Consider the following 14,239-nt stretch of genomic DNA (forward strand, 5'->3'; position numbering starts at 1 on the left):
CAAATAGTTCCACTACAAATAGTTCAAAAACAACAACAAATCATCCTTTCGAAGGTAATCATACCAATGGTTTATTATCAATCAAGAATCATACCTCACCTCCAGAGAACTATCGAAAATCTAGTATGGACATTGCCAATGCATTGAGAAGTGAAATATCTTTATGCCTCCTTGATCATGGTAGTAGTAATAATAATAGCAGTGGTAGTAATGGTGGTAGTAGTGTAAGAAATGGTTGTATTACTAGTAATAGTAGTAGTAATAATAGTAGGAATCGTAGTAGTTCAATCATTGAAACAAATGTTACTACTACAAAGAGTCCAACATCATCTTTGAAACAACAACATTCAAGGAATGAGTTGAAACACACCCGTCATAGAGTTCATAGTTTAGTACGAGATGTTACTAATGGTGGCGGTGATATGATTGACCTCACTGCTACAACTGCTACTACTCACACCAATCATCATGGAATTCCCAGCACTCTTACTTCCTCTTCGTTATGGTCCATGGCACATCAACCCCTCACTCAAAAGATCACAACATTGGATAGTACGAGTAGTAGTAGTAGTAGTGGTGAGGAGGAGGATGATCAGAGTAGTAGTAGTAATAGTGATCATCCCAATGATTCTTCTTTCACAACAACACAAGTCACTCAAATCCAACCACAACTACTTGTCGTGACACAACTAGTGACACAACTACCTTACAAGAGAGTACAGAGAAATGTAATGTTGCTTCTAACATTCCTTCCATGTCGTTGAATAAGGAGTTGAGTGTTGTTGAGGTACCTCAACTGTGTGAACCATCATCACCACCACCACCATCACCACGATCACCATTACCACTTGTACATGATGATATCATGACACAAGTAGTACTTGGTGAAACAGACACATCAATGATGATATTCGAAAAGAATACTGGTGAAATGAGAGAGTCTTTTGAGAATCATGTTGTGATTCATGATACTTCTCTGAGAAGAAGATTATCAAATAATTCTCATGAACATGCACAACAGACCACCACCACCACCAATAATGATGATCATACGAGCTTGATTCACCCTCAAGAATTAGTGAATCAATTCAGAGAGACTGTATTTCAATTATATTCTGAATTGAAAGAGAACATCAATGAATACAATCGTCGTATGAATAGTCATGTTCATTTAGAATCTGTCGAGTCATTATTACAACAATGTTCAGAGAAGAATGAATTATTCATGAATAATACTAATAATACTTCTTCTGATAATAATACTACCAATAATACTACCAATAATACTACCAACACTACTACTACTAATATGAATGATCATCAACAACCATTCATAAAGAACACCACAAGTCATTCAACATGTATTACACCATCTTCATTCATAGATCTCACTCAAATGGATCATGATACTACCACCACCACAACAAGCTTGTTGTCACAACCATTCTCAGTGATGATTTGCAATCATGACGATTATTCTAGAATCATGAAATCAAATGTAACCTCTCCTCTGACACCTCAAGTCCTCACTCAAAAACCTGAAATTCAGAGTTCATCATCTCCAATGAATCAGCATGATGATTCATCTCAACCACCTCTTACTTTATGGACTCAACAACAAGTGGATGATGTTGAACAAGAATACTCCCATCCAGTAGTAACCCATTCTCTACAATTCATCATAGATTCTTCATCCCTTTCAAGTCTCGAAGAAGAACCTAACACATCTGAATGCATGATGATGATGAATTCGGATGATGAACTATTACATTCAAAAAGACATTATGGAACACCACCAATTTATACCTTACAAGAATTGAATGAAAAATCAAAACGAGACTTGAAGTACGCGTGTGATTGTTATGGTATCAAGAGTGGATCAAGAAAATTCATGATTCAACATCTCTCTCAAGTGATGATGATGGCCAAAGTACAACACAATCATGACAATGGTGATATGAATCATACAACGACGACGACCACTACGATGACAACTTCATCATTCAATACTCTCGATTCCAACCACCCTTACTTGAACATGTAACGAATCATACTCCTTTCTCACCAGTATTGGATGAACAGTAATATAGAGAAGGCCATACAACAGGATCGATACTGCAAGTGTCTGTACACGTGTGACACATACTGAATGTTCATGGATGGAATGAACAACAACAACCAATATATGATGGAATGAACAACAGCCAAATGATGAATGAACAACAACAACCATATATATGATGGAATGAACAACCATCTCATCAGAATCTATCACTGAGAATCATGGATTCACACCGACTCGTTGAGTGTAGTACTCGTTGACGAGTCTCTTCTTTGAGAATTTTCCATTAATTCCAAATGTTCTTCAAAAGATTGAGAATTTTCAGAGTCAGAATCATTGGACGTGTCTCGTAGAAAATTCAACATGAGTGGTTGTTGATCGGAATGAATCATGAAATTATTACTGAGATTCATTGGTGTTTCAATACTATTACTATAATTACTATTACTAGTACTATTATTATTACTTGTACTCAAATCAATATAATTTTCATTCAACATTTCTTGTCGTCTCTTTCTTTGATTTCGTATTAAAGTAATAATTCTCAATACTTGAGTAAGAAATCTAAAAGTAATTAAAATACTATCAATTACTTCTTCAATTCTCTCTTCTACTCGATTGGAGGTCACTAAATATAGAATAAATCCAACGATACAAAATATACTAACAATCAAATCAAACCAATTGATAAAATCATCAAATAAATAAGACATGATATTTCCATTATAAAATATAAATATTCGAACTAGTATTTCTAATATTAATATTATTGTAATAATACCCTCTAAGACTATAAATAAAGTGTCAACCGTTTGAGTAGTGGATCCTGATGTAACATGAGGTTTTCCACCTGCCCATATCGACCAAATTAATAAAATCAAACAAAGAGAAATCATGGAAATGTAATACATCCAATAGAGATATGAATTATTAAGAAGAAAGGTTTTAAAATGATCATAGAGTATTTCTAATTTAGAATGAGAGATTTCCATATTGTTTGTATGATTGATATGATTACTATTATGATTACTTGAATGATTTTTGTGGACCACAAAAGATCCCCTCCAACAATGATGGATGGATTTTGATTCAACTCATGATGACTCAATAAAAGATCATTTTCATCGGAATGATCATCATTTTCACTGCTATTCATATCATCATCATTGTGATGATTCGTTGAATGGTTGATGGTAATGTTTGATGAGGTGGTAGTAGGAGGTTGGTGTTGATGATTCATTTTTTTGAGAGCTCTGTGATTCCAGCATGACACAATGCTTTACAAAAAAAATGATCATGACTTCTTCATCATCGAACACAACAACGTGTACAGTAGCAGTGTGGGTAGTAATAGCAGCAGTAGTAACAGCTCTTCAAGTTCAGGAACAAGTTTGGCTGCTGCCAGTATGAGTGGTGGTAGTAGTATTCAACATCATGTAAATACTTTCATGAACACAACCACCACCCAAACAAACCAACCATGATTCCGTCATCATCAACCACTCCAACCATTCCATCTTCCTCAGCAACAACAACAACAACAATCATTCCATCCTCCTCCTCAGCAACAACAACAACCACAACACCAAGGAATAAATTGTTAACCACCAATACCCTGTACAACAACAACAACAATCCATCGAATCATAGTGGTCAATCGATCATCCCTATGGTTCAACAACAACAACAACAACCAATAATTTCACCACTTCCACCCATGAACACCACCACCCAAACAACAACCACTCAAACCCAAATTCATACATCATCTCAACCCTCCAATGATATCATTGGATTCTCAGAAGAAGAATTAAAATCGATTGATCAATCATTTTCAATTGGTGCAATGAATGCATTTGGTATGAAACAAACTGAATCTGATATTTTAAATCAAATTGATCAAATAAGTTTATTACAAGTAAGATCATTTCTAGGATCAATGGAAATTGAATTGAAACATCCAAATATATTTTGTAATAATATGGAAAACTCGAGTGGTAGTTCTGGTCATGCAATGAATTTTGAATCTTTTCAATCGGTAGCTCAGGCATTTCAAGAAAAAGAAAAATCAATTTCAAATCTAGTGAAAGATTTAAAAATTATAACAAAATCCATGTAAGTAGGAGTAGTAGTAGTAGTATAAAATCAATAATGATTTATTCAAAATAATAATAATGATGATGGATTTTAACTATTTTTTTTTAACTGAAATATGTATTGAAATGACGAATTTTAATAATTTTCTTCAAAAAGTGATGATATCAATCAGAAAATTCATCAGAATCATCATTAGTACTACTTTCCTCTTCTGTTGCATATACCACATCTACAAGATACAATCCATGTGCAGGTGCCATATTTTTAGTAGATTCTACTCTTTGACTGGATTGTAAATATTCTTGGATGCATTCTGGTGGTAATTCATTTCTTCCAATTTTTACTAGAACTTGTATCATGAATCTAATTTGATGCTTCATAAATGATTTAGATTTAATGAATATTCTATATTCATTACTAGCAGTGATAAATAAATTTGGTATTTCTTGTTGAATATACATTTCTTGTATGGTTTTCATTGGTGATATTTTCTTTTTAGGATTTTGAAATGAAAATGTTGAAGAGGAAAAACATGTCATGTTATGAGTTCCAATGAAATATTGACATGCTTGTTTCATTGCATGAATATTTAATTTCTCTGAAATGCACCATAGTTTATATGATTCTAATGGAAATAGAGTACTGTGCATTTCACATTTGAGTAAACCACCATGACTATTATTACTACTACTATATTACTATTACTAGCATTAAAAGTAGAAGGAGTGTTGTTCTTTTTTTTGGTTGAATTAATGTTTTTCATTGAAGCGAAGGAAGAAGTGTTGTTTTTCGCTGAGGATGTTTCAGTTGTTGAAAGTCTTTTCATGGATGTCTCGGTTCGAGTGTTGTAACTGTTGATTGTGTGGTGGTTGGATTCGATACTACTCATTAATGATTCATCAGTAGTACTAGTATTACTACTACAATTATGATTATTGGAATTGTTCATAGATATTGGTGAATCATTATAATTTAAATGATCAATCATTCGATACATGTATAAACGATGTAAAACATTCTTTTTACAGTGATAGGAGGAAGGAACTGATTCAATTTCAAGAATTCTTATGGTTTCATCTTTCAAATAATAATTCAATAAATTTTTCATTTTCATGCTATTGGAAAAGAGTGAATTTGATGTAACAGTAAATTGAGGTTCCTGCTCAATGATGGTTGTTCGGATGAAACATATTGTGAAGTTGATTCAATCAAAGTTTTCTTTTTCGTCTTTCAAAATTTACACACAAATCAATATGACATGTATTTTTGATGGCATGTACACCTTTATCAGTACGTGAAGAGCAAATTAATGACTTCTTTAAATGTTGCAAAGATGATGAATTCACTAAATGGTCATTCGGAAATTGTAATTGATGGAATGCTGATTCTAGTTTTTCTTGAATTGTATTTTGTGTTGTAGTTTGTTTTTGAAATCCATTGTACTTGGTGCCATCGTACTGCACTGCAAATTTAAACCTTTGAAAAAGGGGTTCATGGTTGCTTGTTGTCATGCCTATTTTTTTAGAAATCGAAACACATTGATTCCAGTTTGTATGAAGCACGAATGTTGAGTTTACTGTGAGACAGGTACATAACGTTACATACAGAAGCGCTGTTGTTGTGGAATAAGGTTAATAGGTAATTTAAAAAGAAATAAAACATACTTGCTGTTGCATTAGGAAAAATTAGTTCCTGAATCAAACAGTACATACTTTAATAATGAAATTATACACCCTCGAAGATATTACTCAAAACATGGATATTCGTTGAAAGAACAGTCTCTTAAATAACTCAACGTTATCATCCATTCTACAGGGCTCATCTTACGCTACAACATCCATAACCAAGTTTCATGAGATTTGAGGGTAATATGGTGAAGCTTTTTCTCTCATAGTTTACGATAGATAACGTTGTAATATCGTTGTAGTAATTAATTTTGCTTCTTCGAGTTGAACAGTGTCTCTACTGTATCACTTCTAACCAACCAAAGACTTACAGTTTCGACTGTTCAATTAACAGCAATGGAGATGGATAATGTATTATTCCAAGTTTAGGAAAACAGAGGATCTTTATAATAAACATGTGTACGTAATTATTTCATATTTTATGCATAACTATTAATGTTGAAACAAATTAACAATATTTTTCTAAACCACCACAAGTTTTAATAACAAAGGTTTTCGTAATCCAAAAGTAATTGACGATAAATCATGTACTCTTCAACTGTCCAACAGAGTATTTGATAAATAGTCCTTCGATAATAATGTCTGGCTCTTTCTGGTGGCAACAGTTCTGATGATTTATTGAGAAGATGGTATTTGATTGCTCTTTAGAGACCTTTTGGTTGTGGATTGCTCAATGTCAACTAAGGTTTGCTGGTTCGATCCTTAATATAAGACTTCGCAATCGAGAAACACCCAATAAACGTCAACGAATCCAGAAATATCTTTTGAACGGTTCGATATCTATGGACATTTTAAGCGATTTTCGTAAAATTTAACAAGAAATCCATTAATGGTGTACTACGGATTCTCTAAATTATTTTTGCTCTAGTTTGGGATGAGTCAATATCAAATAGTACTCTGTTGTTAAAAGGAAGTTAACCAAAAAATGTTTTCTAGTCATCATCAACGCCACCCCATCCATCATTATAATGGCTTCATGAATCGACAGTATTCTTCTGCAGTGAACAACAATCACGTGCAACAACAACATGCTGAGGGTCATCCTAATACCAACAATCTTCATGATGATGATACTGTTTCGCCCATCTTCCATCATACAACCAGTACACTCACTCTTCATTCACAACCAACTTCAGTGGAGACATCAACGAGTGATACACCAACGACGACGATTCGTAACAGCACTGCAGCAATTCCTGAGAATGCAACTGTTGCAACCACAACTAGTAGTAGTGCTGTTGGTACTCCTGAGAATGCTAAAGAAAGTTCTGTTGTGTTGTCCTCCACCACCACCACCACGACGACGACGACCACAACTACTACTCCCATTGCGACGAATCAGTGTCATTGTGAGTCGTCCACCGTACTCACAAGTAACAATGAAATGCACCATGATGATACATTACCACCATTACATCGTTTCAGCTTTTCTCATCTTAATGACTACATTCAATATGCTCAATACACACATTTACCATACTTGTACCATCAATTAGTGAATGCAACCATGAAGAAATCATCCATAAGTTCATCGATGCCAACAACAACCCATCCTAGTAGAGATTCTCACGTGTTCAAGGTCAGCTGGCCAACTGAAGATGAACCATTGAAAAGATTCTCTCCAAGTCCACACTATATTCACTCTCCTCAGCATCATCATCATACACATCATACACACTCTTCTCAGAGTCATCATCATCATGGTCATACATCATCACAAGTACTTGTCTCCTCATTCACATCTTCCTATCGATATCAATTAATAATCACCTATCTCATTCATAAGGAATATACACTCTATGTCAAATATCTTCAAAATGTATATAGGTCATGTCTAGATATCAAACAATGTATTTCATTTCGTAAACTCTTAATCATGTATTTGAAGATCTTTCAAAGCATTCATGAGAGTTGTATTCTTCACAAGAAAAATTCAACAAGAGACAAGCTCGAATCTTCCAATATAATAATCCATGAAGATTTCATGTCAATCTCGAGCACCACTGAATCTTCCAATCTCTTATATCAAATGATTCATCTACTCATTGAATCAAGTTCAGAATTTCAAAGAGAATGTACTCATTTGCTCAATACCATCATTCAATTCTTACACTATCAATTATATATGAGAGAAGAAGAATGGTTAAAATCTCAACATAACGATCATGTCATGGATCGATATATACATTATTTACATGATATTAGAAGTATTATTGTTAGAGACTCCTTGTTAAAGATGATTCATGAACAAGTATCATTGTATATTTGTCATGATCAAGAACGCATTCAACAATTATTCTTGACATTGGGAAGAGGTGGTTGTTGTTGTCATGTTGATGATGACAATGATGAGAATAAATCTACTTTGGATCAGAATAGTAATAGTAGTAACAGTAGTAATAGTAGTCACAGTAGTAATAGTAGTAATAGTAGTCACAGTAGCAGTAGTACATATCATATAATCAACATTGGAATGGACAAAGAGAATGAGTGTATCACTCGATTAGTATGCGATGATGAAACAACCACTCCCATCCATTCCAACCTTAAGAATACTGACTTTCTATCGAGTGTGATTGACATGTTACAAGTATTTAAATTGTACATTAACAAACCTCACTTGCTGAATCTTAGTATGGAAGTGACTAATTTAGAAATGGTGATGGAAATCTACGGTAAACAATTATTGAAATGTAATACTCTCTCTCAATTGATGGAAAGTGAACAGTTACTACATGAAATCAGTGATTGTTTGATGAATATAACAAATCCAATGATGGTTGTATCATCACCCACTGATCCTTATGTTTCATCATCATCATTACACCATGATGATCATCACACGAACAACGATCGTGAGACCAATATGGTTGTTGTTGATGAAAATAATCATGAAAATCATCAAGAAAAGGATCTTAGATCATCATGCTTTCCCGTTACAGGAAGTGCAGTGGACCCCTCAAGTACTAGTACTACTTGTCCAACGAGTACTTGTCACTCGATAGGTATCAAATTGAACAATCACTCCAAGTTATCCTTCTTCGAAAAACCAATCCAATCTTCTCAAGCAATGATCCATCACAACCATCCAAAACATCAACATTGAAACATGATGATACTCATAGGATAGATACATCATCATCATTACATGAACAGCAACATACAAGTGCACTCAACAACAACTCTGAGAGAACGAATCATGATCCTCAATCCATGAAAGTAGTAACAACAAAACCTCCAATCATCACTCCCTCAGTACCAACATCCAAAATATTATTTCCAACAACTCAAAAAAGAAATCGATTGACGAAAAGAGTTCTCAATGCTGCAAGAAAATTGCAAAGAATGATTCAAAGAATGATGCTATTGGGACGAGAAGGAAATGTCAAACGAATTGCTCATGTAGATGAATCACAGTCGAGATGATAGAACGGGTGATACACTGCATCGAACCACTTAGAAGTGACAATACATGATAAATTCATTCATAGATGAAACAGTACATTTGAATGTCATCTAGAATTTGATGAGTGAATATAGAATGAATCTACTACAGTTGAATTCTATTATAATGCTCCATTCATATTATCAAAGAATAAATGTAATAATTGAATTTCATCTCTTACTAAATCTGGATGATAAATATCAATCAATAATACTACTCGAATCGAGTTTAGAGAGGGTATACTAGTAGTAGTATGAATAGTGGAAGAATGTATATCATTCATGATCAAACGATTAGAATTATTATTAATAGTACTAGTATTATCGCAACTAGCAGAAGAAGAATCATTGTCAAGACTAGTTGTCTTGTTGTTGTTGTTGTTGACAAATTCATCATGTTGCAACTCACTACTACTCGTCTGATATTTGACTTCATGTACAAAACTATCATCCAATATCATAATTTGACCCTCTCTGTATTGTCTTTCAATATTTTTAACTTTCATGGTCACGAAATTCCTTTCTTGATTCTTCTCAAGAGGAACGATTAATGGTAATTGAATTCTCAATTTAATATTACTGACACCACAATGTGGTAATATGTGAGTACCTTCATGGATGATACTAAAATAAACATATCCTATATTCAATCTACATATTCTACCATCTTCGAATCCTAATATGGAATCTAATAGTTGAAATGTTTTTGGAAATTTTGAAATAGATTCATCATCTAACTTTCCTTGATTCACAAGATAGATGGCATTCCATTGACCATTGACACTACTTTGAATTCTATCCATAAAATTACAAGTATTGAAATGATTGGAATAGACTTGAATAAATTCATTTCTAATCATTTCAAAATTAGATTCCAAATCTAATGAGATACTTCTAAAAATGGAATAATTATAAGTCTCTTGTGGCATGTTATGGTTATTATCCAAGTCCTCCTCTTCATCATGAATAAAATCATGTTCATCAATGTAATGTGGATCATAATAAGGCTCATCACTTCCAATTTGAGGATATACAAATAAATTTGGATATCTCAAACGTTGATGTAAACGATTTCCTTTGATCAGAAATTGATAAAGACAATAAATCAATCGAAGTGGAGCATATTCTATTAAATAATCTTCTAATTGATTGGTGATGGAAGAAGTGTCATGTGAGATGTTGGAACTTGAATTGGTGGTCATTGAATTTTGTAAATGGTCAGAATTTGTCTTTACATCTTGTTGTGATATTTCCAAAGTATTCTCATCATTCTCCTCGAGCATCATTTTCATTGTTTTTAAAAGTATTTCATCATTGAATTCATAGACGGAGAGAAGTTCTTTGATCATGATGCGTTTTGTTTGATTGAGCTGATTGACCGATGGAACAAAGGTGTTGTTTGGACCTTCTTGGGTTCCCGAAAGAGAGTTTGTTGTGTGTGGATGAGAATTGTTCAGCATTTTTTTTGTTTTGGGAAGTTCATTGTTCTTTTTGTAAGTGCCTTTGGGCGAAACTTTGAAACACAGGTCACACGAGATTGAGTAGGAAATTCACGAAACCTCACTTGTGTTGTTCTCTCCGCCTTCAGCAACAGATTTCTTTCATCGTGTTGTAACAAGCTAATTGAATGAACAGCCTTTTGAGCACACCCCTTTTTCATACCACATCCATCAAGTGTCATTTTCATTGGATCATTGATTCATGAAAAAATGTCTGCAGCGTCTAGCAATAACAACACCTCCTCCAACAGTAACATTAAAAAAAGACTTCAAGAATATATTGATAAACATTTTGATACGAATTATGTCCGAGATTGGTCTTGCTCACATGTTCTGTCATGGATGAAATTGATCGGTCTCGATCTCTATGTCAAACAATTTTCAAAAATTAAAAACATCAATGGAGAATATATCTATAAAAATATATTACAATCTGAAGAGTATGCATTGGCTCAAAACTTTCCCTTTGTAACAAAATTTGGATGCATTCGAAAATTATATTTACAATCATTGAAATTACGAAAAAATTTATATCATTTAGATGCTGAAATGGTATTGATGGAAGTGAGTAGAAATCCTTCATTAATAGCCATGTCGAATGGAAAATCATTCTCTCCTCAAGATGCTTCTCTGAATAGTAGTAGTGGTAGTGGTAGTGGTGGTGGTCTCTTTACAAGTGTGAGTCGATCTCTCGATGACGATGATGATATTCTCAATAGTATTGTTACGAGTTCAAGTACAGCACATCTGGTGAATGGTGTTTCCAATAGTATGGGTCAAAATTCATCCTATATTGAATATCGTTTACTCCAAGTACAGAAGTAGCCAATTATTTGAAAAGAAAAAAGATTTTAACTTTAAAGGAACATTTATCGATCATGACTACACAATGTGTGGATGGTGAAGTATTTTTAAGTATGACCACTACTAGTGATTGGATGAGTCTATTCATTTATCATTATTCAAGTCAACATGTGGGTGGAAATTTAAATGAATATGAACTCACAAAATTGTATGATCAGACTTTTCATAGACATCCAACCATGCCAAATATGGAACAAGTGAATGCCTTGAAGAATATTGTCATTGTACATGCTTGTAAATAATATAATGTAGCACTATTCAATACCATGCACGTGTCATGTGTTCTTTTTCGAAATTCACTTGATTCCATGATCAACCCTTCAATTGGAATCGATTTGCCGCCAAAATTTCCGTTCAAAATTAAAAAAAATTTGAATTCATAGTGATGATGCCAAATACTCCCACCCGAACCTCATCTTCACATCGGATTGAAGAAGAAGAACAAATTCATTCACCACGTTCTCCAATCACTCCACTCTCTTCTTTGAGTCATCATCATCACTCGATCGACACTCAAAGTTCACTCAACAATGAAGAGTCTTCCTCTCCTGCCTTGACTCCAACCTCTTTTAGAAAATATGAATCTTCTCCATTCAGTAAAGCTACTACTACTACGAGCAGTGGTAGTCACACCATGGCCATGATGGATGTCAGTGTTGAGAACAAGATAACACCTCCATCCATCAAAACACCTCCTTCACTCTTTGAAGTCTCCACTCATAGTGTTCAAAAAATTGGACAACCACATCCTTTTATTTCTCCAAGTGAATCTGTGTATGCAGATCGATTAAGATATCACCAACATGTGTCTTCTTCTTCACATCAGACATTGTCTCCATTTCAAAGAAGAGAACGAATTTTCAAAGATGAAATTCATAGTCATATTAGTTTTCCAACTTCAATTTGTAAACAAGTCATTGATACTGAATCTTTTCAAAGATTACGTGATTTAAAACAATTAGGAAGTTGTTATTATGTCTTTCCAGGTGCATCTCATAATCGATTTGAACACTGTTTGGGAGTTGGACATTTATCAAAGAAATGGATTGATAAATTATTTATGAATCGTCAAGATTATTATTGGGGAGTGAGTGGTCATGGTAGTATGAGTGGTGGTGGTGTTGGTGGTAATGGTGGTGGTCATGGTAGTATGGGTGGTGGTGGCAGTGGTACTTTTAGTACACCCAATCGTGATGGCAGTTCTGATCATGAAAGACCTACCTATAAGGATATTTATATTTTACAAGTAGCTGCCTTGTGTCATGATTTAGGTCATGGACCATTCAGTCATGTGTTTGATAATGAATTTATTCCAAGAGTGAAGAAACAGAATTCTATCATGGATTCTATTCCTTGGACTCATGAAATGGGTTCTAAAACCATGTTCAAATACATGTTAGATGAAAATACCAATGATGTTAAGAATTATGGTGATTTGAATGAGAATACAGTACTGGGATTGAATGCAGAGGAGGTTGAACATTTAAGTGAGCAATTCATTGGAGTTCCTAGTTCTTCTTCTCAACAAGCATCTTCTTCACAGGACATGGCTCTTCCTACAACAACACTCTCCTATGATCATGACATCCAATTTATTGATTTTGGTAAAGAAGAATGTGATATGGTTTTCAACATGATTGATGGTCACATTTCTAAAAATGAATTCTCACAAAATCGACAATATCTCTATCAAATTGTTGCTAATAAGAAGAATTCAGTAGATGTTGATAAATTTGATTACCTTGCAAGAGATTGTCAAAATTTAGGATTAATCTCTTCCTATGATTCTTCAAGATTGATGGAATTTAGTAGAATTATTCATGGAAATATTTGTTTTTCATCAAAAGAAGTTTACAACTTGTATGAAATGTTTCATACTCGATACAATTTACACAAACAAGTTTATACTCATCGAGTGGGTAAATCTGTGGAATATATGATTACAGATGCATTGGTTGAGGCTGACCCTCATCTTCATATCTCTGAAATGATTCATTGTCCTGAACAATATGTTCATTTATCAGATAGTATTTTGTACAAGATTGAAACAAGCACGAATCCTGAATTGTCTAAATCGAGACAAATTCTAAAACGATTGAAACGTCGTGATTTGTACAAATTTGTTGATGAAGTTTTACTACCTTTGGATCGATTTGAAGAAATCAAAAAGGATGTTTGTGAAGAAGAGATTGCATCGTGTGCACCCAATATTGCTGGTTATGGACATTTAGAGACTTGTCTTCATCCCTCAGATATCATTATTCATAACATGTCTATTAATTATTCAATGAAAGATAAGAATCCAGTCGATCAATGTCTCTTTTACAAATCCACTTTTGGTAGCGATGATGATGAACCATTCCATATTGCAAAGGAACAAGTGAGTTATTTAATTCCATCTCAATTTATGGAAAGATATGTAAGATTGTTTGTGAGAGATGCCAACAAGTTGGATATTGCCTATGCTGCCTTTCAAAATTGGATTCAAAAAAAGAAATTGAAAAAGTCATCCAATTCATTGGAATAATTGTAGTTTTTCAACAAGTTTATTAAACAATTTGAACAATTACAAATTTGCTCGATTAAAA

At 33.7% G+C, this 14,239-nt stretch overlaps 8 protein-coding genes across 8 annotated transcripts in view; 6 read left to right on the forward strand and 2 right to left on the reverse strand.

Annotated features, from left to right (window-relative positions):
• Positions 1–764, forward strand: part of C9374_003115 (uncharacterized protein) — a gene marked incomplete at both ends in the record, with an annotated part of 2,153 nt that extends 1,389 nt beyond the window's left edge. Inside the window, one exon of the mRNA XM_044692608.1 lies at positions 1–764. This exon is cut by the window's left edge and continues 12 nt beyond it. Coding sequence (XP_044549959.1) covers positions 1–764 — 764 coding nt within the window.
• Positions 765–901: 137 nt separating this feature from the next.
• C9374_003116 (uncharacterized protein) lies at positions 902–2,044 on the forward strand (the record flags this gene model as incomplete). Its single annotated transcript, XM_044692609.1, has 1 exon — positions 902–2,044. The coding sequence occupies one exon, from the start codon at positions 902–904 to the stop codon at positions 2,042–2,044; it is 1,143 nt and encodes a 380-aa protein (XP_044549960.1).
• A 245-nt stretch (positions 2,045–2,289) lies between these two features.
• On the reverse strand, positions 2,290–3,054 carry C9374_003117 (uncharacterized protein; the record flags this gene model as incomplete). The annotated part of the gene is made up of 1 exon (XM_044692610.1): positions 2,290–3,054. The coding sequence occupies one exon, from the start codon at positions 3,052–3,054 to the stop codon at positions 2,290–2,292; it is 765 nt and encodes a 254-aa protein (XP_044549961.1).
• A 488-nt stretch (positions 3,055–3,542) lies between these two features.
• Positions 3,543–4,355, forward strand: C9374_003118 (uncharacterized protein; the record flags this gene model as incomplete). The annotated part of the gene is made up of 2 exons (XM_044692611.1): positions 3,543–4,177; positions 4,316–4,355. The coding sequence occupies 2 exons, from the start codon at positions 3,543–3,545 to the stop codon at positions 4,353–4,355; spliced, it is 675 nt and encodes a 224-aa protein (XP_044549962.1).
• Positions 4,356–6,769: 2,414 nt separating this feature from the next.
• Positions 6,770–8,950, forward strand: C9374_003119 (uncharacterized protein; the record flags this gene model as incomplete). Its single annotated transcript, XM_044692612.1, has 1 exon — positions 6,770–8,950. One exon carries the CDS (start codon positions 6,770–6,772, stop codon positions 8,948–8,950), a length of 2,181 nt encoding a protein of 726 aa, XP_044549963.1.
• A 460-nt stretch (positions 8,951–9,410) lies between these two features.
• Positions 9,411–10,748, reverse strand: C9374_003120 (uncharacterized protein; the record flags this gene model as incomplete). The annotated part of the gene is made up of 1 exon (XM_044692614.1): positions 9,411–10,748. The coding sequence occupies one exon, from the start codon at positions 10,746–10,748 to the stop codon at positions 9,411–9,413; it is 1,338 nt and encodes a 445-aa protein (XP_044549964.1).
• A 249-nt stretch (positions 10,749–10,997) lies between these two features.
• On the forward strand, positions 10,998–11,612 carry C9374_003121 (uncharacterized protein; the record flags this gene model as incomplete). Its single annotated transcript, XM_044692615.1, has 1 exon — positions 10,998–11,612. The coding sequence occupies one exon, from the start codon at positions 10,998–11,000 to the stop codon at positions 11,610–11,612; it is 615 nt and encodes a 204-aa protein (XP_044549965.1).
• A 53-nt stretch (positions 11,613–11,665) lies between these two features.
• C9374_003122 (uncharacterized protein) lies at positions 11,666–14,178 on the forward strand (the record flags this gene model as incomplete). The annotated part of the gene is made up of 2 exons (XM_044692616.1): positions 11,666–11,885; positions 12,035–14,178. 2 exons carry the CDS (start codon positions 11,666–11,668, stop codon positions 14,176–14,178), a joined length of 2,364 nt encoding a protein of 787 aa, XP_044549966.1.
• Between the last annotated feature and the right edge of the window lie 61 nt (positions 14,179–14,239).

The sequence above is a fragment of the Naegleria lovaniensis genome (genome assembly GCF_003324165.1).
Source record: "Naegleria lovaniensis strain ATCC 30569 chromosome Unknown tig018, whole genome shotgun sequence".
Lineage (NCBI taxonomy): Eukaryota > Heterolobosea > Eutetramitea > Acrasida > Naegleriidae > Naegleria > Naegleria lovaniensis.